The sequence below is a fragment of the Tubulanus polymorphus genome, chromosome 4, assembly GCF_964204645.1.
Source record: "Tubulanus polymorphus chromosome 4, tnTubPoly1.2, whole genome shotgun sequence".
NCBI classification, from domain to species: Eukaryota; Metazoa; Nemertea; class Palaeonemertea; order Tubulaniformes; family Tubulanidae; genus Tubulanus; species Tubulanus polymorphus.
Window position 1 is genome coordinate 1,035,042 of NC_134028.1, and position 24,658 is coordinate 1,059,699.

Genomic DNA, 24,658 nt, shown 5'->3' on the forward strand with positions numbered 1-24,658 from the left:
CAATTGCGCACAATCAAAGCCCAATTAAACAATCATTAAACTAAGCAGTGTATGTGCCATAACTTATCTACGAGGAGTCTCTACAACAGTTCGTTCGATGTTATCTACTCAAAAGGAATTTAAGTGAAGTTTAGGCCTCCTTTATATCCACAGTCGCTACCGAATCTCCTTTATGGGTATATCAGAAGAGGATGACGGAGAACGTGGTCGACTCATCGATAACAATGGTGGTAAACACAATAATGCGGGCGCAACCGAAGAAACGCTTGAAACACTGCAAGATGCCACAAAAATTACCGATGATTCTAACAAAGACGATACTTCGTGTATTTTTCACTGTCGCCGAAACCCGATAACTTTGATATCGATCGTCGCTTTAGCTTTACTGATCGACAAGATGGCTATAGCGGCTTTTTTGCCCATTTTGCCGGATTACCTACGAACGATGCCATCGAATGTCAACACTACAACCGCGGCCGGCTACGACAATCAGTCGCAACAAATCGGTATTATCATCGCATTGTTTAATGCTGTACAGATAGCTGGTCAGATATTCGCTGGGATTTTAACTCATAGATGCGGACACAAATGCTCGTTCATGTTGGGGGTCGTATTATCATTCGCTAGTTTATTAGTGTGCGCATTGGCCGATAGGTGGTGGATGTTGATTTTTACGAGTGTTCTATTGGGTGCTTCAGCGTGTCTCACTCATGTAGCTGGAAATTCGTACGTGGCGACAATTATCGAAGAAAAAGAACGTCGCGTTTTTGCATTTTCCATCATTTCATACGCGAAATTACTCGGCCATGGCTTGGGATATTCGTTAGCCTCATACTTGTATCAATGGCTCGGCCGTTCAGCTCCATTCCTGTTCATGTTGTCGCTGGTAGTAATTGACGGAGTTTTGAGAATTTTCGTGTTCGTCGACGTCGATCCGGCGGATGACATCAAAACTGGCACCACCAGCAACAACAACAGCAATACCAGCAACAGCAACAGCAGTACCAGCAACAGCAGCAACAACAACAACAGCAACAGCAGCAGCAATGGCAACGGCAACAGCAGTACCAGCACCACCAGCAACTGTTGCAAATCGGCTAATTATTTCGCTGGCGTTTGTAAATCAATCCTCAGTGATCGTCAAGTTATTATCATGTTCGTCTGGCAGTTTCTAATCGCCATGTGTCTCAGTACGTACAATTCGTTCGTACCATTTTGGGCGATCAACTCGATGGGAGCCAAACAATGGGAAATAGGTACAATGATGACAATCACTTTAATCATATGCGCGTTCAGTTCTTTTATATTTGCAGTAATCGTATCCAAATTCCTCACACACCGTTGGGTTTTTATGCTCATCAATCTCATCCTAACCGGAATATCATTTATAACGTTCACATTTTGCCGCAATATCTGGCAGTCTTTAGCGCCGGATTTACTGTTACGCGTTGCTCATAGTATATTCGGAACTGTATATGTATCATGGTTAACGGATCTGTGTCATTCGAGGTTTGACGATAATTACGAAACGATTATATCGCTGAATCTAATCATAGTTAACGCCGGAGCGGTGACAGGGTCACTAACGCCAGGGACTCTAATCATTCCGTATGTTGGTTTTGTAGTTTTATTCCGGGCGATCGGTGCAGTACTCATCTCCTATTCGTTCATGTCACTGTGTTTGAGAAATGCTGCCTAATTTTCATTCTCGATAACTTTTGGAAAATCAGGTTTAATGACAAAATGGTGAATGCTATGGTGTTATGTATGGTTTATGGTGCATGGATAGTAAGTATTTCTCTCAAGCTCAGACGTTTATATATTGCTGTATTTTCAGAAATAAAATAAATCTTGCCTCAGATCAAAATTTTGTTGCCTGTGAATTTGACCTGATGATATCTTCGTGAGCAAGCTTATGCATCTCGACAACTCGACGTTGACATTTTCCGAAACCTGGACACATTGACGACGCGCGACCTCTCTGAATGAAGAGGAATAAACTTTAATTTGCTATGAATTCTTCCTGTGGCATGTGAGTTGTCACTCTACGCTGCCGCTTTACCGTACGCTGAAACATTCGCTGAGCAAAAGAGTTCCACTAAAAGTGGCTTGAAACCTGATTTTAAAAAGCAGATGTACCTGAAATAAAGCCTTTTGTATTGAAAAAATTATTCATTTTACAACAAACTAGTGTTGGTGAATGAGTGAATTGACTAGGAAATGTTTCAGTATTCCTCACATGCCGTAGTAGACTGACTAGGCTGGACTAGATCTAAACCGTTCGGTGCTGCCCCTATGAATAACGATAGCGGAATTTCTGTGAACTAAAATAGTAGCGCATATTTACGACGGAATATAATTTTCCGTTTAGTAAACAATAGGGATCACTGAGGCGCCTATTTCTAATAAACTACGATACTATGAATTCGTCCTAAATTTTTAATGCTTTTCCCACCTTATTTGGGGTACGGTAACTATAATGTATTTTATTAGCAAAAATTATCTTGGTCAAATCAATTACACTTACATTACATAATTACATCAATATTACATGATCACATGTATTTGTACACAGGCAAAGAGAATGAATTATTCACTTACATCTTAACAAACATAAAAAACATTTGGTAAATATCCACCTTTTTCCTTCCAAAATCCCTCGTTCTCCCAATACAAATTTACTTAGAACTAATTTACTAATTCTATTATAGTCAAATTGCCAGTTGTGTTCTCGATAACCAACCTACATATCATACCTGTCCACTACGGCCGGCTGTCGAAAGACTCTGGCGAGCGAGTATTATTTTAGTTCACGTTTCCCCCGCTATCGTTATACATAGGGGCAGCACTAGACGGCAAGATCACTATTTCTACTGCGGCGGGCTTCTGTTGTTTTAATATCCCGGAACCATTGAACGCTGTTGCTTTACTGAATGAAATAATTCTCTCAATTGATAAACACTCTGAACGCTCTGATTACTTTGTTTAGAAAATATTCAGTTCGTAGGTATAGAGGAGGGAATTTCTAAGGTACCTAAAAAATTCGGACGGCCCATGGAACCGGCCTCGCGTGACATCTCCTTGTTTGTTAAATGGGATTATACCGGTTTTGAGTGATGATAAATCTACTGCAGTTAAAATGTCTACAACTTGTCTCATTTTCATATCATTCTTCATTGGCGCGCAGAAAATTGTTTCTATACAAGTCTGGTATAATTTCAATGATTTAATGCATAATTCTGCTGATTATCAATGTGTGTGTCTATAAGCGATGTTGTTTGGTCCGGGGTCGCGTCAGTATATATGCTGCCTATTGGAATAAACACTCGAGTGTCGTGAATGTTATGGAATTATTTTTTCAGACATTTCTGTCACTACACTGAGACTAATGCATCAACGTATTCCGCTTCGAGAAACTCTAATTAGATTATATATTAGCAGCGCTTTAAAGTTCGTTTGATCAATTACGCACAATCAAAGCCCGATTAAACTATCATTAAACAATCCGAGCTTTCTAATCTACGAGCATCACATTACCATAACTATATCAGACAAGCAGGTGTTCTGTGAAATCAAATACCAATATGTGTGCAGTGTACATGGTATATCTGAGTGGATATGTTTAAAGCCATCTTGATACTGTAATTGGAATTGAATAAACTGTTATATCTGCGCTCATTATATTTACTTTATATGGGTCAATAAACTAAACTGTAAACTGTAAACTCATCTGCGTGGAGTCTGTACAACAGTTCGTTCGATCCGGATCTACTCTAAAGGAGGAATTTACGTGAAGTTTAAGCCTCCTTTATACTCGCGGCCGCTACTGAATTTCAGTTATGGTTATAACAGAACCGGAACTCCGGAATGACGGAGAACGTGGTCGACTCATCGATAGCAATGGTCGTAAACACAATAATGCGGGCGCTACTGAAGAAACGCTTGGAACACTGCGAGATGTAACAAAAATTACCGATGATTCTAACAAAGACGATACTTCGTGTATTTTTCGCTGTCGCCGAAACCCGATAACTTTGATATCGATCGTCGCTTTAGCCTTACTGATCGACAAGATGGCTATAGCGGCTTTTTTGCTCATTTTGCCGGATTACCTACGAACGATGCCATCGAATGTCAACACTACAACCGCGGCCGGCTACGACAATCAGTCGCAACAAATCGGTATTATCATCGCATTGTTTAATGCTGTACAGATAGCTGGTCAGATATTCGCAGGGATTTTAACTCATAGATGCGGACACAAATGCTCGTTCATGTTGGGGGTCGTATTATCATTCGCTAGTTTATTAGTGTGCGCATTGGCCGATAGGTGGTGGATGTTGATTTTTACGAGTGTTCTATTGGGTGCTTCAGCGTGTCTCACTCATGTAGCTGGAAATTCGTACGTGGCGACAATTATCGAAGAAAAAGAACGTCGCGTTTTTGCATTTTCCATCATTTCATACGCGAAATTACTCGGATACGGTTTTGGCTATTCATTGGCCTCGTACTTTTATCAATGGCTCGGCCGTTCAGCTCCATTCCTGTTCATGTTGTCGCTGGTAGTAATTGACGGAGTTTTGAGAATTTTCGTGTTCGTCGATGTCGATCCGGCGGATGACATCAAAACTGGCACCACCAGCAACAACAACAGCAATACCAGCAACAGCAACAGCAGTACCAGCAGCAGCAGCAGCAGCAGCAGCAGTACCAGCAGCAGCAGCAGCAGCAATGGCAACGTCAACAGCACCACCACCACCAGCAACTGTTGCAAATCGGCTAATTATTTCGCTGGCGTTTGTAAATCAATCCTCAGTGATCGTCAAGTTATTATCATGTTCGTCTGGCAGTTTCTAATCGCCATGTGTCTCAGTACGTATAATTCGTTCGTACCATTTTGGGCGATCAACTCGATGGGAGCCAAACAATGGGAAATAGGTACAATGATGACAATCACTTTAATCATATGCGCGTTCAGTTCTTTTATATTTGCAGTAATCGTATCCAAATTCCTCACACACCGTTGGGTTTTTATGCTCATCAATCTCATCCTAACCGGAATATCATTTATAACGTTCACATTTTGCCGCAATATCTGGCAGTCTTTAGCGCCGGATTTACTGTTACGCGTTGCTCATAGTATATTCGGAACTGTATATGTATCATGGTTAACGGATCTGTGTCATTCGAGGTTTGACGATAATTACGAAACGATTATATCACTGAATCTAATCGTAGTTAATGTCGGAGCGGTGACAGGGTCACTAACGCCAGGGACTCTAATCATTCCGTATGTTGGTTTTGTAGTTTTATTCCGGGCGATCGGTGCAGTACTCATCTCCTATTCGTTCATGTCACTGTGTTTGAGAAATGCTGCCTAATTTTTCTTCTCGTTAACTTTTGGAAAATCAGGTTTAATGACAAAATGGTGAATGCTATGGTGTTATGTATGGTTTATGGTGCATGGATAGTAAGTATTTCTCTCAAGCTCAGACGTTTATATATTGCTGTATTTTCAGAAATAAAATAAATCTTGCCTCAGATCAAAATTTTGTTGCCTGTGAATTTGACCTGATGATATCTTCGTAAGCAAGCTTATGCATCTCGACAACTCGACGTTGACATTTTCCGAAACCTGGACACATTGACGACGCGCGACCTCTCTGAATGAAGAGGAATAAACTTTAATTTGCTATGAATTCTTCCTGTGGCATGTGAGTTGTCACTCTACGCTGCCGCTTTACCGTACGCTGAAACATTCGCTGAGCAAAAGAGTTCCACTAAAAGTGGCTTAAAACCTGATTTTAAAAAGCAGATGTACCTGAAATAAAGCCTTTTGTATTGAAAAAATTATTCATTTTACAACAAACTAGTGTTGGTGAATGAGTGAATTGACTAGGAAATGTTTCAGTATTCCTCACATGCCATAGTAGACTGACTAGGCTGGACTAGATCTAAACCGTTCGGTGCTGCCCCTATGAATAACGATAGCGGAATTTCTATGAACTAAAATAGTAGCGCATATTTACGACGGAATATAATTTTTCCGTTTAGTAAACAATAGGGATCACTGAGGCGCCTATTTCTAATAAACTACGATACTACGATACTTCGAGCTCTCTGCTTCCTCTGGTGTCATAACCGTGGTATGTTGTATACCTCAAAGATGGAATCTTAGAATTGGAATATGCCCAAATTATATGCACCATGCCCTGAAATATATCGATATCAATATATCAACACCAGACGGATGAAGATTAATCAGATATAATCAGAAAGAAATATTAGGAAATAAAATTGTACAGGTTTGATGGTCATATCATGGGCGTCGTCTCCTGTGTCCAGATATCGCTCGAATGTAAAATTCATGCGTCCATTTGTGGAAGATGCGTTCAGTAATTTCCAATCGGATATACGATCTTCAGTAGGTTGAGATCTTCCAGTTAAATGAGCGTCCTTGAATATAAATACAATATCTTCTATTAGTATTTATGCACAATTCGTTAGTATTTCGAGCTTTGTTTTAGTATGAGAAGGTTTAAGTTACTTACAACTAATCTTGCTTTAGTTGTATTTGTATCCATCCAACCGACTACGACATCGCTACCGGGCATGTTCCCGTCCGGAGAAATGCCGAACCCGAACCAGCCGTTAGTCGGTACAGAAACTCGAAATATTATCAAATTGTTCTTCACTGTCCAATACATGTGAACTGTATCTCGTTTGTCGAGATATTCGCTCCTCCATGCCTCGGTCACCGCGAAGGAAACTGCCAGCAGCAACGAAAATAGGTAAAATGTTCTCATATCGCCAGCGATTTGATGGATCGATATGGATCGATACTTTTGATTTAGATGAAGAAAGTTACTCTTTTCGATGCTACGTTTTTGACGTCCAGTTTTCGTGTGCGAAAAGATCATAATATGGAACGGTTTTTACAAGGCAGTCACGTGAGTCGTAGTTCAGATGACGTAATAAGTTATATTGTTCGTGAATCTAATTTTGAGTCTGATCGAAATATCGAACTTGTTTTCGTTCGTAAAACAATTCAGTGCTGGTTTTCAATTACAAATTCTGAGAATTCTTCCACTTTATTTATCAACGCAGTTCGTAACTAGTTTGATATCTTAAAGTCGAATATTCTAATATTGTTTATTGGCCGTTTTATTACATGGACCAAGAAAAAACCATAAAGATTAGCCGCTCCTAAAGAAACTTTTTCGCAATTTCAATGACACTTTCCTGTGCGCATACATCATACACGTCACATTGGCCGTAGGAGCGTGTGGCTAACTGGAATTAAAACCCAAAGTTTATGGCCAATATGACGTATGTGAGCTACATCAAAAATACATAAAGCGGTCCTCTCTGCCTGAGGCCAGTTTCACGAACACGTGACTGGGTGTGAGTTTTAATGACTGTCAAGTCTTCCTGTGAACGCAACCCTAAATACCTAATAGCCGAAATACAATTATCTTTCAAATGTCGTCATTTGCGTGGATTGAAGGCCGTGGGAAATGACACGTGGGGATTTAAAACGTTAAACCATCGAATTATATTATAATTATAAATCGTATTCGACTGTGTATCTATGTTTCAGGCTGATTTATACTCAGATGTGATAAGATGTTTTATCTCTATCGACCATTTGGCCCTATTTAACGCGCAATGAACATCATAGAATTCACAAATTGGGACTAAATTCAGCCTAAATCCTAAATGCTGTTCGTATTGATATCAGTCGTGCTTTCGAGCATTGTGGGAACGTCTTCACAGGTAAATAGATCACACAGTAACACTATCTTTTAACCTTTCACTTCGCAAAGCAATGAACCAGGTTCGTTAATTAATAACCGGTTCTATAATTTTGTCATAGTCGAACATGGCACAACAAACGATCTATTGAAAATTGTCATTCGATCCACTGAATGGTTACAGATATATGATATACAATCCAAATGTTAAGTCGCAAAAAGAGAGTCCTAAAAAGATTTTTCGAAGGTTGATATCTTTTATCCCGCAACGAAAGAAATACTTACATCGCTCGGGGCTTTTAGCTTCAGTCAATAAAGTATTGAATGATAGAATTAATATACAAAAATCAGTCGTGAATTGAGAATTTCTTTTAAAATCAGCAATGATATACAGAGGTGGTAAAAAGATATGTTTAAAAGGGCAAATTGTGTCTAGCTTAAATCCCAGGAGGACCTATACCTGTTCATCCCTTCATACAGCGCCAGTGTAAAAAAAAGGTTCATGGGAAATAAATTCTGAAAATGAAACCGCTTTGTTAAGTATACGGTAGGAGGGGTAACTGTCTCTTAATCCCTTTTTTGTATATCAATGTTTCTTTCTGAAAATTACTCATGAAAAACAAATTCGCGGTCGGAATTCAACGAGAATGACACTTGTAGCCATCTATTGGAATTTCGTGGAACTAATAGTTTAACGGTACAATTTGACGAGTCCGTAAACCGGGATGATTTCACTCAATCGCCATCTAGTAGAATAATTAAATAACTGGTAATCTTCTGAAATAATTACCCAGATGTATGGAGTTCTAAACATTGAAAATCAACCAACTGGAGACTTAACTCTCAATCATAACTGCGAAAATGGATCCAAAATTCTTCATTCAAGTCAAAACTAAATTGATTTTCATTTGTGTCTTTTTTCAGTTTTCACCTGAATTCATTGAATATAAACGTAAGTAGCTTTAAATTGTTGTAAGCGTGTGGCACTAGGTGTCGCTGTAGCCCACTTTCAGGCTTAAGGTCCTAGTGACCCAATTAACTGATTTCTTTATTTTGGTTGCAGAGACTCATCCTGAAGAGTTTTCCGAAAAATTCGAAGGTGACATCGAGATTGCACCGGATCAAAAAGTACGTAACATGTATACATCACGGGCCAGTTGCACAGTCAACACCATTCTAAGACCGTATTAGTTCTATAGATAATCCAAATTAAAACCACCCTTAAGATTAAAGACAATTTTTTGACTGAGTCATGAATATGCAACTGCTGCCCAGTTGCTCAAAATTTCGTTAAAGTTAAGCAGTTGACACGGTGATGATTAGGGCGCATTATAACCGTGGTATTTGTGGGAGCAAGTTCTGTCAAACGTGTTCTAACTACGATCCATCAGATTCCCTGAAATTATGTTTTTCTTTGTAACGGAAGAATGCTGGGAAACACATCAAAAAATGGACGAAAGGAATTGTATATTATGACGTCAGTCAGTTAAGTAAGTTTCGTTATGTGACGTCACAAACGTCCTTCAAAAATAAAAATGCGTCTTTCTTAAACATTCACAAAACTGATCGTCGAAAATACTTGATTATCACTTTTTAAGTATAATAGACTCTGTGTGCTAGTGATAGCAATTCATCCTGACGAAGGGTAAGTTTTTTGGTGTGAATATTACCTGTGATATTTTGTTACAGGTTCGAGGGGTAAAAGTGCAGTGAGAAATGCGCTTCGGGATCTTCAAGTTGCTGTTCAGTCGTGTGTTCGATTCGAAGAGAGGACACATCAGAAAAACTACATCAGAGTTTACAGTGGTTCGGGGTAAATGGTTTATCTTGGTTACACAGTTATTAGTGGCAGTATTTTCATCACTGCTTCTAATTTACACTTATTGTGCACTTCCCAGATATTTACAAAGCTCCGAAGAATGGACCTTAATGTTAACAGCGCTGACAATTTTTCTATTTATAAAAAAACCGTAATGTTGACTAGATATGAAATCTGCTTGTTGATATTTCGGTCAGCTTTTTCTTTCCATCTTCACGGATCGATTCAAAATTACAATTAGTTGTTCAAACGAAGATGTTAATATGATAACTAACCGCCATTTTGAATAAACTTCTGAAGACGGAAAAAAAAATTTCTAGATAGACTTCGCAACTAATTTGGTCGTCAATTCGTATATTTGCATTTGTTCGAAGAATATCAGTGCATTTAATTTCAAAACGACGAACTTTTTCAACAAATTCAATTAGATTTTGTCTATGAAATTAATCAAATATGTTTTTAATTATTTCATGTTGTAGATGTTCGTCGTTTGTAGGAATGATAGGTCGTGGTGCACAAGATCTGTCACTGAATGAACATGGGTGTCTCGGTATGGGAACGATTCAACATGAATTTCTACACGCTCTGGGATTTAAGCACGAACAATGTCGAAGTGACCGAGACGAGTATATAGATATTCACTGGCAGAATATCGACTCTAGTAAGAGATAGAAAAACATATATATATATATATATATTTGTTGGTTATCACAAGCCGGTTCCATTGTCATAGGCTTAGACTTCAGATCAGTCTAATACCATCTTAGTTCTATAACCAATCTAACAACTTAAAATCAGGCTTAAGATTTAGCACCTCATATGCTATACCTGCTGCAGTGCTAGTAAATGTTTCTAGTTAAAATAAATGATTTCTAAAACGTTTTTCTTTTTTCTAGAAATGCAATACAATTTTAGAAAGGCTCAAACTGACAACCTCGGTTTAGGTTATGCTTACGAATCAATAATGCATTATGGCAAATATGCTTTTAGGTACAGCAAATTCTCAATTCCATCAGGTTCGAATCCCAGAAATTGAGGATGATTTTTCCTGTTTTCTATTATCTCTTTTTTTAATCCTAGCTCAAACGGCAAACCGACCTTGACCCCAAAAGATCCCCGAGCTATAATCGGTAAGCGTGCACTTCACAAAAGAGATATCGCGATGGTGAGAAAACTTTACGGATGCTCCACAACTATGGGTAATTATATATATGTGAATCTGAGAGCGTTAACGCTATCGCTACGTTTTTCAACCGATCCAAATTTAGCCCGGGCATAAACTGGTGCGAACCAAACGTTTAAACTCGTTCCGAGTGGGTCCGTGTCTGTTTGGCGCCAACAAACGTTGGGAAAAAGCCCGGGTCAAACTTCAACATGAGTCAAATTATTCCGTTAAATGCTCAGGCATCGTTTTGATAGCACTTTGAAACGAGTGAGTGATCTGCACTAATGAAGAGCGGACTAAATCTAACTCGGGCCTGGACCGGGCTAAATCATCTCCGTGTGGTCGCAGTAAACTTCTCGTTTCGGTAACAGTACACTCTTATATTTTGGTTGTAATGAAATAGAATGCGTTTGTTCAGATATTCGTTGTTTCCATTTAAAGAAAAGGATTGTCTTTTTTTCTTTCTATAGAGAAAAATGAGTGCGATTGCGACTATTATACCGGGGGATGTCGTGTGAGTAAACCAGCTCCTAAAGGTTTGGCGTGTAGATGTGTGTATAAAGGCGCCTGGTCATGTTCTGGTGTAGTTACTCGATGTAAAGATCACGCGTCTGCTAAATGTTCTCAACCGGATAAAACGTTTGAATCTTGCCAGAACGGTGGCGGAGACTGCGAAGGTTATCCGTGTGACTGTAATTACAGACGTGGTGGTTGTTACATCAGTGTACCTCCCCTGCCAGGGTCGGCGTGTAAATGCATCTATAAGGGCGCATGGACGTGTCGCGGACATTCGATAGCGTGTAGAAACTCTGATGATGAGAAATGTAAAAATCCGGATAAATCGTACGCGACGTGTGAGCAAGGTCGTGGAGATTGCGGGGGATATTAAACTACAGTGCGCGGATGGACCCAGGGTCAATGAAGAAGGCGCGCCCGAACGGAAGGTGTCCATTTAAGAAATTTAGGGCCATTTCCAAGCTTTGTAGTGATTTCATTGCTTATACAGTAAGATTTCAGAACTTCTCATTAAAATGGTAAAACGTCTCAAAAAATTTAAATATTCTAATAGTTATTCTTTATATTCAATCCCGAGGTAAAGGGAATTTTAAGGGACCTCAAAATTCTAGGTTGGTCGGGCCTGGTCTGCCACAACTGTGCACCCTGTAACATGTCCTTGTTTGTAAATGTGATCATACTTGTTTTGAGTAAAAATAAATCTGCCGCAGTGAAACCGGTTACTTATAAATCAGCTCGTGTGTCTTCCTTGCTTTTCTTTATATTGCATTCATGCGAATCTAGCTTCCTTGTGTCGTACACTGTTTCAGAATAATGTATGCCATGTTGTGTAGGTCGAAATCCTGTTTTTTCGGTTCAAAACTCATACATAGTCATGTGCTACGCATATTTTTGTAATTAAAGAGGAATTTTTATTTTGCTTTCGGCATCTCTCTCACCACGCTGACTAATTAGATTGGATTATATATCAGCAGCGCTTAAACGGTCGTTTTATCAATTGCGCACAATCAAAGCCCAATTAAACAATCATTAAACTAAGCAGTGTATGTGCCATAACTCATCTACGAGGAGTCTCTACAACAGTTCGTTCGATGTTATCTACTCAAAAGGAATTTAAGTGAAGTTTAGGCCTCCTTTATACCCACAGTCGCTACCGAATCTCCTTTATGGGTATATCAGAAGAGGATGACGGAGAACGTGGTCGACTCATCGATAACAACGGTGGTAAACACAATAATGCGGGCGCTACCGAAGAAACGCTTGAAACACTGCAAGATGCCACAAAAATTACCGATGATTCTAACAAAGACGATACTTCGTGTATTTTTCACTGTCGCCGAAACCCGATAACTTTGATATCGATCGTCGCTTTAGCTTTACTGATCGACAAGATGGCTATAGCGGCTTTTTTGCTCATTTTGCCGGATTACCTACGAACGATGCCATCGAATGTCAACACTACAACCGCGGCCGGCTACGACAATCAGTCGCAACAAATCGGTATTATCATCGCATTGTTTAATGCTGTACAGATAGCTGGTCAGATATTCGCTGGGATTTTAACTCATAGATGCGGACACAAATGCTCGTTCATGTTGGGGGTCGTATTATCATTCGCTAGTTTATTAGTGTGCGCATTGGCCGATAGGTGGTGGATGTTGATTTTTACGAGTGTTCTATTGGGTGCTTCAGCGTGTCTCACTCATGTAGCTGGAAATTCGTACGTGGCGACAATTATCGAAGAAAAAGAACGTCGCGTTTTTGCATTTTCCATCATTTCATACGCGAAATTACTCGGCCATGGCTTGGGATATTCGTTAGCCTCATACTTGTATCAATGGCTCGGCCGTTCAGCTCCATTCCTGTTCATGTTGTCGCTGGTAGTAATTGACGGAGTTTTGAGAATTTTCGTGTTCGTCGACGTCGATCCGGCGGATGACATTAAAACTAGCACCACCAGCAACAGCAACAACAGTACCAGCAACAGCAACAGCAGTACCAGCAACAGCAACAACAACGGCAACAGCAGTACCAGCAGCAGCAGCAGCAATGGCAACGTCAACAGCACCACCACCACCAGCAACTGTTGCAAATCGGCTAATTATTTCGCTGGCGTTTGTAAATCAATCCTCAGTGATCGTCAAGTTATTATCATGTTCGTCTGGCAGTTTCTAATCGCCATGTGTCTCAGTACGTATAATTCGTTCGTACCATTTTGGGCGATCAACTCGATGGGAGCCAAACAATGGGAAATAGGTACAATGATGACAATCACTTTAATCATATGCGCGTTCAGTTCTTTTATATTTGCAGTAATTGTATCCAAATTCCTCACAAACCGTTGGGTTTTTATGCTCATCAATCTCATCCTAACCGGAATATCATTTATAACGTTCACATTTTGCCGCAATATCTGGCAGTCCTTAGCGCCGGATTTACTGTTACGCGTTGCTCATAGTATATTCGGAACTGTATATGTATCATGGTTAACGGATCTGTGTCATTCGAGGTTTGACGATAATTACGAAACGATTATATCGCTGAATCTAATCATAGTTAACGCCGGAGCGGTGACAGGGTCACTAACGCCAGGGACTCTTATCATTCCGTATGTTGGTTTTGTAGTTTTATTCCGGGCGATCGGTGCAGTACTCATCTCCTATTCGTTCATGTCACTGTGTTTGAGAAATGCTGCCTAATTTTTCTTCTCGTTAACTTTTGGAAAATCAGGTTTAATGACAAAATGGTGAATGCTATGGTGTTATGTATGGTTTATGGTGCATGGATAGTAAGTATTTCTCTCAAGCTCAGACGTTTATATATTGCTGTATTTTCAGAAATAAAATAAATCTTGCCTCAGATCAAAATTTTGTTGCCTGTGAATTTTACCTGATGATATCTTCGTAAGCAAGCTTATGCATCTCGACAACTCGACGTTGACATTTTCCGAAACCTGGACACATTGACGACGCACGACCTCTCTGAATGAAGAGGAATAAACTTTAATTTCCTATGAATTCTTCCTGTGGCATGTGAGTTGTCACTCTACGCTGCCGCTTTACCGTACGCTGAAACATTCGCTGAGCAAAAGAGTTCCACTAAAAGTGGCTTGAAACCTGATTTTAAAAAGCAGATGTACCTGAAATAAAGCCTTTTGTATTGAAAAAATTATTCATTTTACAACAAACTAGTGTTGGTGAATGAGTGAATTGACTAGGAAATGTTTCAGTATTCCTCACATGCCATAGTAGACTGACTAGGCTGGACTAGATCTAAACCGTTCGGTGCTGCCCCTATGAATAACGATAGCGGAATTTCTGTGAACTAAAATAGTAGCGCATATTTACGACGGAATATAATTTTTCCGTTTAGTAAACAATAGGGATCACTGAGGCGCCTATTTCTAATAAACTACGATACTATGAATTAGTCCTAAATTTTTAATGCTTTTCCCACCTTATTTGGGGTACGGTAACTATAATATATTTTATTAGCAAAAATTATCTTGGTCAAATCAATTACACTTACGTTACATAATTACATCAATATTACATGATTACATGTATTTGTACACATGCAAAGAGAATGAATTATTCACTAACATCTTAACAAACATAAAAAACATTTGGTAAATATCCACCTTTTTCCTTCCAAAATCCCTCGTTCTCCCAATACAAATTTACTTAGAACTAATTTACTAATTCTATTATAGTCAAATTGCCAGTTGTGTTCTCGATAACCAACCTACATATCATACCTGTCCACTACGGCCGGCTGTCGAAAGACTCTGGCGAGCGAGTATTATTTTAGTTCACGTTTCCCCCGCTATCGTTATACATAGGGGCAGCACTAGACGGCAAGATCACTATTTCTACTGCGGCGGGCTTCTGTTGTTTTAATATCCCGGAACCATTGAACGCTGTTGCTTTACTGAATGAAATAATTCTCTCAATTGATAAACACTCTGAACGCTCTGATTACTTTGTTTAGAAAATATTCAGTTCGTAGGTATAGAGGAGGGAATTTCTAAGGTACCTAAAAAATTCGGACGGCCCATGGAACCGGCCTCGCGTGGCATCTCCTTGTTTGTTAAATGGGATTATACCGGTTTTGAGCGATGATAAATCTACTGCAGTTAAAATGTCTACAACTTGTCTCATTTTCATATCATTCTTCATTGGCGCGCAGAAAATTGTATCTATACAAGTCTGGTATAATTTCAATGATTTAATGCATAATTCTGCTGATTATCAATGTGTGTGTCTATAAGCGATGTTGTTTGGTCCGGGGTCGCGTCAGTATATATGCTGCCTATCGGAATAAACACTCGAGGGTCGTGAATGTTATGGAATTATTTTTTCAGACATTTCTGTCACTACACTGAGACTAATGCATCAACGTATTCCGCTTCGAGAAACTCTAATTAGATTATATATTAGCAGCGCTTTAAAGTTCGTTTGATCAATTACGCACAATCAAAGCCCGATTAAACTATCATTAAACAATCCGAGCTTTCTAATCTACGAGCATCACATTACCATAACTATATCAGACAAGCAGGTGTTCTGTGAAATCAAATACCAATATGTGTGCAGTGTACATGGTAGATCTGGGTGGTTATGTTTAAAGCCATTTTGACACTGTAATTGGAATTGAATATAGTGTTATATCTGCGCTCATTATATTTACTTTATATGGGTCAATAAACTAAACTGTAAACTATAAACTCATCTGCGTGGAGTCTGTACAACAGTTCGTTCGATCCGGATCTACTCTAACGGAGTCCGGATCTACTCTAACGGAGTCCGGATCTACTCTAACGGAGGAATTTACGTGGAGTTTAGGCCTCCTTTATACCCGCCGCCGCTACTGAATTTCAGTTATGGTTATAACAGAACCGGAACTCCGGAATGACGGAGAACGTGGTCGACTCATCGATAACAATGGTCGTAAACACAATAATGCGGGTGCTACTGAAGAAACGCTTGGAACACTGCGAGATGTAACAAAAATTACCGATGATTCTAACAAAGACGATACTTCGTGTATTTTTCACTGTCGCCGAAACCCGATAACATTGATATCGATCGTCGCTTTAGCCTTACTGATCGACAAGATGGCTATAGCGGCTTTTTTGCTCATTTTGCCGGATTACCTACGAACGATGCCGTCGAATGTAAACCCTACAACCGCGGCCGGCTACGACAATCAGTCGCAACAAATCGGTATTATCATCGCATTGTTTAATGCTGTACAGATAGCTGGTCAGATATTCGCAGGGATTTTAACTCATAGATGCGGACACAAATGCTCGTTCATGTTGGGGGTCGTATTATCATTCGCTAGTTTATTAGTGTGCGCATTGGCCGATAGGTGGTGGATGTTGATTTTTACGAGTGTTCTATTGGGTGCTTCAGCGTGTCTCACTCAGGTTGCTGGAAATTCGTACGTGGCGACAATTATCGAAGAAAAAGAACGTCGCGTTTTTGCATTTTCCATCATTTCATACGCGAAATTACTCGGATACGGTTTTGGCTATTCATTGGCCTCGTACTTTTATCAATGGCTCGGCCGTTCAGCTCCATTCCTGTTCATGTTGTCGCTGGTAGTAATTGACGGAGTTCTGAGAATTTTCGTGTTCGTCGATGTCGATCCGGCGGATGACATTAAAACTAGCACCACCAGCAACAGCAACAACAGTACCAGCAACAGCAACAGCAGCAGCAACAGCAACAACAACGGCAACAGCAGTACCAGTGCCAGCAGCAGCAGTACCAGCGCCAGCAGCAGCAGTACCACCAGCAACTGTTGCAAATCGGCTAATTATTTCGCTGGCGTTTGTAAATCAATCCTCAGTGATCGTCAAGTTATTATCATGTTCGTCTGGCAGTTTCTAATCGCCATGTGTCTCAGTACGTACAATTCGTTCGTACCATTTTGGGCGATCAACTCGATGGGAGCCAAACAATGGGAAATAGGTACAATGATGACAATCACTTTAATCATATGCGCGTTCAGTTCTTTTATATTTGCAGTAATCGTATCCAAATTCCTCACACACCGTTGGGTTTTTATGCTCATCAATCTCATCCTAACCGGAATATCATTTATAACGTTCACATTTTGCCGCAATATCTGGCAGTCTTTAGCGCCGGATTTACTGTTACGCGTTGCTCATAGTATATTCGGAACTGTATATGTATCATGGTTAACGGATCTGTGTCATTCGAGGTTTGACGATAATTACGAAACGATTATATCGCTGAATCTAATCATAGTTAATGTCGGAGCGGTGACAGGGTCACTAACGCCAGGGACTCTAATCATTCCGTATGTTGGTTTTGTAGTTTTATTCCGGGCGATCGGTGCAGTACTCATCTCCTATTCGTTCATGTCACTGTGTTTGAGAAATGCTGCCTAAGTTTCCTTCTCGATAATTTCTTTTATGAATATACATCTAAAATTATGTTCTCTTCCTTGTGTATATTGTTGTATTTTTTAATAAAAAGAAAGCTCTGGCAAGCGAGTATTGTGTTAGTTCACCTTTTTCCCGCTATCGTTATACAAGAGGGCAGCACTAGACGGTCGAGATCGCTAATTCTTACTGTGGCGGGCGCTAACGCTCTTTTTAATTAAATTATGCTCTGAATTCATTAAGACTTAAAAACCTCTTTTATAAAGAAATGATTCTCAATTTTTCATTTCGCTTTTTGATTGTGGTTTTGAAAGATGAGAATATTTGTACCGGCGGTGGTCAGAGTGTCCAGAGTGAGGATGGTGTCACGAGATGGGGAACAATTCACTAAAAAACGCTTTTCTGCACAAAAAGTGCTGAAAAGTGCTTAAAAGTGCTTGCAACTATAAAACCATGCTGGCCGAGCTGTTCATCACCTAGCGCACCGTCCTGAAAATCACAAAAAAAGAGACTTCTTCACAAATCAACTATTTCTAATTCTGAATCTAATTGTTGTATAACATCAGTATCGAAATCACAAGTCGTCCATAGATTTGTTCCGCCGGGTATTGAGGATAGAACGATCCGGTTATGCGGGTAAACAATGGCGCTGCTCGCACGCTTCCGAACCTGGAAAATGTATATATAGTAATCGGGAGATTATAACAAAAAGAACTCTTTTAGATTTGCTTCAAAGTAAGACTGTCAAAGGGCTGGAAAAACATATTTTGCCTGTTTGGGCTGTAGGCACTTGTAAATACCTGTTGTTGTGACGCTTTTGAAGTTGCCGGTTCTTCCGCACTATAATCTCTGATAATGGTTGCCAATCTTGGTGGTTTTACTGGTGAAATGCGATCTTGGTTTCGTTGAGACTTCGGGCTGGTTAATCCTAGCGTCATTTCCGTGTCCTGGGACGGGGCGTTCCGACGCCCCTTGGCCGCTTTGGGTCGAATGAACATTCGGAATCGATGCGGCGTGCGTTCACCTCGCGCGGCCTTCGGTCGTTTGCCCCGACTCACCCGTAACGAATCCATCGAACTACACGATGTATTAGAACTGAACATGCTGTGAACTTCTAACGAATCGACGGAGGATTCATTTTTCAAAAGATCACCAATCGGCGATTTCGGCCGTTTATAGAGACTTCCGTGGACGCTGTCAACCGATCTTAGCGTTTCTTGTGAAATACTGTTGTCGACTCGGAATAGAATTTCTTCTACAGATGACGCCGTCGATGACTGACACAAACTAGTAAATGACGCGTCCTTCCAAGTGAATACATTGATATCTAGTTTTTCTATAGAGATTGCTGACGTCACGTGTCCTACGCATTGTTCTTGTCCTACGCAAATGTTCGAAGATATAACTTCCAAAGTATCGTCAAATGATGCTTTCTTACCGTTAAATTGATTTGCCAAGTTTACCAATTGCCATTTTTTATTTTTCTTTAAGTCCACTACTTTATTAGTAGCTTTTGATATACAATTCCCCATGTTGCTATGGCTCGGTCGCCCGAGGATACTGCAGTAGGGCCGCTGGGAGAACTGCCTAGTAACTACATGTAGTTATCTCAATCGTTTTTAACATTACAAACACATCTTTCTGAAAAATATGAATGGTTCTAAAAACGAATTCGGCAGTAACTCAGGTGCCCTCAGCAGGATAAGGCTGTTTCCTTCACCATAGTGCCGAGTGATAAGCGGAATTAATTCTTACTTATTCTACTAGATGGCGACTTGGTGAAATCATACCGGCTTACGCGACTCGTCGAATTGCAGCATCAGACTATTTAGTTCCACAAAATTCCAATAGATGGCGAAAAGTGTCATTCCATTGAATTTCGACCGCGAATATTATTTTGGGACCGTAAAAAATGTGGCGTACGACTTCAGAGTGCAGGGATGGCAGAAACGTATTCAAATATGTCCGGCCATAGGAAAATGACCTCTGGAATATTTTGTTGAGGCTAAAAGCAGCGGAAATGTCTCCTATAGAAAGAAAGGGGGGTACGGTTTGAGAATCGGTTTTATTATAGGTGATAAACCACGTCATACTCCAGTTAGTAGAGGTCATCAGGGTAGTCGAGAGATAAAACTGAAGTTTTTTTGGAAGAAAAATTGGAGGAACTGTGCCGACAATAACGCCCCAAATGCCACGCCACCCGTAGAGTGACGGTACCAGGCGGTTAAAATAAACAACAACAAATTTCATTTCGACTTGCATCAAAAATTTATTTATAAAACCATTTGATAAAGGCTTAATTAACATCATCATCATATACATAAAACTGTATACAGAACACATAGAACTCTTTAACTTATGAAAAATGTATTTTTATTCAAAAGCCTAGTATGATATATATTTGTGTTACAGGATTATTTGGTGATGGAACTCAAGCCGTGACTGGAGCACGATTCACGAGACATGTTTGATTTAACACTTGAAGTTTGGTTTACCAGGCATCGTGCAGCCATTATTCTGAATGATTAAATTCGCTGCATAGTGACCGCATTTCACACACGTTTCTAAGTCTTTCTCCTGAACTAATTGAGCGAGAAAACCTGTAAAATATCAAAAATCATGAAACAAATGCTTCTCGACTAAAATGTAGGGAAAATTGCGAGAAGATACAGCGAGTGGTTCTAGGAAAATTGCAAGAAAGGTGGCGTCCTCGGATAGGGCAGCGACATCAAAGGCTGAAAGCGGTTTCAACTGCTGCATTTTTAAAAAGAGTCAAATCTGCAAATTTTTAATTATCTCTATCTTGACAAAAGGGCAACTTCAATATGGTAAGAAGGAAAGGATTCTGGATCCCATAACAAATTCTCTAGAATTGTCAATGAGAGTGAATTTAACATATACAAACCTCCGACAAATGCATCTCCAGCACCATTCGTATCAACGATATCTTCTGGGGCCAATTTGATCACCGGAAATTCTTTTACTTCGCCATCTGAATGGTTACAAAAATATTTCAAACATTAGAATCTGTTGGGTCAAGCAACTTTCAATAAAGAACAATTTAAGAGGGTACTTTAAGTACCTACATTAGAAAGGACACTACATATCTAAACTAAGGGGCTGTCTGTATGAGGCTTATAGCCTTCTTTGACGGTAGATAATATGATATGATATATGACACGATATACTGAGCCCCGAGATATTCTTTATTAAGTTTGATATAACATTGATTTCTCTGACCTTTAGCGACAATAGTAGCTTTATCTCCTTGAGTTATGACAACCATTCGACTTCTTTTATCATTCTTTTTTGGAAGTGCGGCAACTTTCAGCGCTATTTCTTTCAAATCTTCAGTCTACATGAACCAAAAGAGAATTAATCAGTAAGATTCGTTTCCTAGAAATACACTTTTGAAATTGACCGAAACATTTGATTCCTTACATTGAATTTTTGCTGTTCGGAAAATTTAAGGAATTCAGTTTCATTACCGAACAGAGTATCGACGTACGGCATAGCTTGCATCTGTGGTTCTTTGAAGAATTCACAGAGGAATGGAGCTGACAAGTTCATCATGAAATGTTTGTTCTTTTCGCAGGCGTGTTTTCCTACTTCCATGATAGTTTCTGGACTGACAGTGAGGAAAAAACCCTGAAATAAATCAGAAATTATATACATTTTAAACAAAGTAAACAACACCGACAGTGGTGTTGGAATCGCAGGGACTGCAATGCGCCAATAATTTACTGAATCACGTTTTTTTTCTTTGAATACTATGAGGTAAATTGGCTGCAGCAAAATATGACAGACTGAAACCCTGTCAAAAATCTGCTGCAGCAATCAAAAAATTGCTTCCAACACGCCTGACAATCAATCCTCGATTATCAGTTTTTTAACCTAATTTAAAATCATCAATTACAAAGATTGAGTCCATTGTTTCAATTTAAATTAAGTTCAGTGATCCTCTTCCACCCTTGATTATTAACCAACAAAACATAACTGCAAAAGTGGTAGATTAAATCAATGAAGTGGATATACTTACTGCGATGTAATAGTAAAGTGCACTTTCTAAGAGAGCCTGGTTTTTCTCATCGTCGAGGTGGTCCTTCGTAAAATGATTAGCAGCCGCTAAATTTGCGCACAATGATCTACAATAACAAATGTATCAACTTATCAGTTTCATGAATGAATTCCGAGGCTTACGGGTATAATAACAACTTCAAATACAATCTCCGTAATGCTGGAACTACAAAATAGGCCTCCGCGGTCATAGAGGTCATCTAGAGGTCATCTATAGGGCACGATTGATTTCTCAGGTCACATTCAGAGAGGCGCAGTGGCCGAGTGGTTTAAGCCGCTGGTCACTGGTCTCGTCAATCCAGGGTTTATGGGTTTTCATTTAACATCGAACCTGCTTAAAATGCCCTGCGTGGCGCTTAGTGGGTTGAGGGTGTTAAAATAAAAATTTTAAAAAAATTGAATTTGTCGATATTTTAAATGTTTTTCTTGTTCTCACCGATTGGATCCATTGATGAGTACAGCACATGTTCCTGTAGCATGTGTCTTGTTGATCTGGTAACGCGTATTCACGCCCAACTCTTGCGTTTTATCCGCGAGAATTTTACCGAATTCATCGTCTCCAATCGAACCCATATATAACGTAGCATTCTTCACGCCTAGCAACCACTATAAATAAATACATACTCACACTTAGAGATTTCAGATATTTACAAAGCGCTCAGAATCCGGGTCGGAAAAATGTTTCACTCCTGCATCCGTTAAATTAATTCCGTTCATCTTTCATTTGATTTTCAAGTTAATCGTATGTGTGAAACTAGACCCTGCTCTACATGTAGTTCTCACTAAAGATTTGACTCTGAAGCAGACCTGCCAAACCTATCAGTACACATGGACACAATACCGGGGGTGAGGAAAAATGAAGAATAAAGCAATTTTTAGAGGGACAATAAAATTGTTTCAAGGACAGCAATAGATTTTCATTTGTCATCAAAAAACACAAGCAGGGACACGACAGTCCCTGACAATCAGGGACATTTGGCAACTCTGCTAAAGGTTATTACAAAACTTAGTACTATGGAATCAGGTCTAAGACTGTAGAGTTTTTGAGGTAAAAGTTTTAACTCAGAACTATGGAATCAGGTCTAAGACTGTACAGTTGTTGAGATAAAAGTTTTAACTCAGAATTATGGAATCAGGTCTAAGACTGTACAGTTGTTGAGATAAAAGTTTTAACTCAGAACTATGGAATCAGGTCTAAGACTGTACAGTTGTTGAGATAAAAGTTTTAACTCAGAACTATGGAATCAGGTCTAAGACTGTACAGTTGTTGAGGTAAAAGTTTTAACTCAGAACTATGGAATCAGGTCTAAGACTGTAGAGTTGTTGAGGTCGCAGTTTTAATTACCTGAGCGACTTTGATGCTGTTTTGCGTTGCTCCACCAGGAATATATTCAACATCGTATTTTTCCACAATTTTCTTATACCTGAAACAAAATAAATCAATATCTCATAAATTGAACTTCGATTAAAGAACACGATGATAAAACCTGAAAGATTAAGGTCTGGAGGTCGTAGGTGATAAAATTTGACATATCAAACATCATTCGGTTTAAGTATGTCTGAATCGGTTGAAGAAATATGACGGGTTAATGTGATCACTTACATAGGAACATGTTTATCTTCAGCCAGAATAGCATCGTTAGGCTTCAATCCATACCTGCAGAAATATAACAAATCATCTAGAATATTCCAACATTTTCAGCAATGAATTGATGAAAGAATGGATTTTAGAGCAGGATTTTATACTATCGTTGACATAAAACTATTCAATCAATGACTCAGCCATTTCTTTTGTTATTATCAAATCTTAATACATTTAACATTCTTTTATCATCGCAACTGTCAAATCTCTAGGTCTACCAACAATAAAATGTAATTGGCCAAACGCATGATTTATCGAATATAAGCACAAATGCCGATTCATCACTCAGCCTAGGCGTAATTACATAGGAATAAGGATTTATCACTGATACATACTCTTCTAATAAGCCATCTTTCTCTTCTAATGTTGCCGATATATCCAAAAGGGGATTTCCCATTCCAAACAGCATACCTTCTCTGAAAGTGCAATACAATAAAAATATATAACAGACTCCAAATAAATTTCAGGCATTTTGAATAAAAGATATAGTGAAAATTTGAACAAAGTGCAAGTTTTGACTTGTCAATTTTACCTGACAGCCATTCTGCAAGTTTACTGTAGTATGATATAGACTAGAGTGGTATATGGAGAGGACTGTCAAACCAGATGTGACTTGCATATATACTACAGTACAGGCTAGCTTACTATCTGTAGAGGGGACAAAGCTAACAGACCCTCAATCATGTTTGAGTTTATTCTTACTAAAATGAACTATTTCAACTCCAAATACTTATTTCTACTGTTTTAATCGCAAATTAATTTTCATGTTCACCGGCAATAAAATCATGAAATCAGAGCGGATTCTTTTAAGAAGGAATGGAATATGAATATGAACCCCCTCGAAGATATAGGTCAGTCTATCTCTGTCTAATGATTGCACAGTCAGTCAGTCCGAGCCGGCGCCTCTAATCCGAAAGGTCGTTTCAGGTCATTCGGTGGCAAATTCAAATGATTCCAGATCCTGAAATCTTTGACAATTCATAACTGCCTGACGTTACTACAAGCTTCACTCCAGTTTTGTTGTCTTTGAGACTTGGAGTTCAATCAAAGACCACCAAAGAAAGGACCGCGCGGGGAAGGAATGCCGGTCGTGATCCTGTTTTAAGCTAATCACAGTATGAAACACGCTATTTTGAATTAAATAAACATCTACCGTATTGACGTGACATCTGGCTTGTGCTTTTTTGGTTCTGGTTCCCCCATTATATCGTCCTAAAATCACTTTTTAGCTCAGCAGAGAAGTACGACGCCGCAGTATATCCCTGGTTTA

At 39.3% G+C, this 24,658-nt stretch overlaps 6 protein-coding genes across 7 annotated transcripts; 5 read left to right on the forward strand and 1 right to left on the reverse strand.

The window, feature by feature from the left end:
- The first annotated feature begins 172 nt into the window (after nt 1-172).
- On the forward strand, nt 173-1,699 carry LOC141903333 (vesicular acetylcholine transporter-like). Its single transcript, XM_074791437.1, has 2 exons — nt 173-977; nt 1,314-1,699. Exons 1-2 carry the CDS (start codon nt 173-175, stop codon nt 1,697-1,699), a joined length of 1,191 nt encoding a protein of 396 aa, XP_074647538.1.
- A 2,140-nt stretch (nt 1,700-3,839) lies between these two features.
- On the forward strand, nt 3,840-5,381 carry LOC141903335 (vesicular acetylcholine transporter-like). The gene is made up of 3 exons (XM_074791438.1): nt 3,840-4,562; nt 4,851-4,938; nt 5,308-5,381. The coding sequence occupies exons 1-3, from the start codon at nt 3,840-3,842 to the stop codon at nt 5,379-5,381; spliced, it is 885 nt and encodes a 294-aa protein (XP_074647539.1).
- Nucleotides 5,382-6,630: 1,249 nt separating this feature from the next.
- On the forward strand, nt 6,631-11,627 carry LOC141903336 (hatching enzyme 1.2-like). The gene is made up of 8 exons (XM_074791439.1): nt 6,631-6,658; nt 8,818-8,882; nt 9,181-9,244; nt 9,444-9,567; nt 10,053-10,234; nt 10,470-10,563; nt 10,654-10,772; nt 11,209-11,627. Exons 1-8 carry the CDS (start codon nt 6,631-6,633, stop codon nt 11,625-11,627), a joined length of 1,095 nt encoding a protein of 364 aa, XP_074647540.1.
- A 793-nt stretch (nt 11,628-12,420) lies between these two features.
- Nucleotides 12,421-13,953, forward strand: LOC141903337 (vesicular acetylcholine transporter-like). The gene is made up of 2 exons (XM_074791440.1): nt 12,421-13,228; nt 13,568-13,953. Exons 1-2 carry the CDS (start codon nt 12,421-12,423, stop codon nt 13,951-13,953), a joined length of 1,194 nt encoding a protein of 397 aa, XP_074647541.1.
- A 2,183-nt stretch (nt 13,954-16,136) lies between these two features.
- LOC141903338 (vesicular acetylcholine transporter-like) lies at nt 16,137-17,675 on the forward strand. The gene is made up of 2 exons (XM_074791442.1): nt 16,137-16,953; nt 17,290-17,675. Exons 1-2 carry the CDS (start codon nt 16,137-16,139, stop codon nt 17,673-17,675), a joined length of 1,203 nt encoding a protein of 400 aa, XP_074647543.1.
- A 2,253-nt stretch (nt 17,676-19,928) lies between these two features.
- Nucleotides 19,929-24,657, reverse strand: LOC141903518 (uncharacterized). Of its 2 annotated transcripts, none has more exons than XM_074791644.1 (10): nt 24,542-24,657; nt 23,724-23,804; nt 23,350-23,403; nt 23,092-23,170; nt 22,183-22,352; nt 21,709-21,814; nt 21,111-21,317; nt 20,910-21,024; nt 20,575-20,661; nt 19,929-20,269 (listed from the first exon to the last, which is right to left on the reverse strand). In XM_074791644.1, the coding sequence occupies exons 1-10, from the start codon at nt 24,589-24,591 to the stop codon at nt 20,142-20,144; spliced, it is 1,077 nt and encodes a 358-aa protein (XP_074647745.1). In that variant the 5' UTR covers nt 24,592-24,657; the 3' UTR covers nt 19,929-20,141. The 2 variants fall into 2 exon arrangements, with proteins under 2 accessions (XP_074647745.1, XP_074647746.1); XM_074791645.1 differs by lacking the exon at nt 24,542-24,657 and adding an exon at nt 23,921-24,018 and having other exon boundaries at nt 19,930-20,269.
- Nucleotide 24,658: the final 1 nt, after the last annotated feature.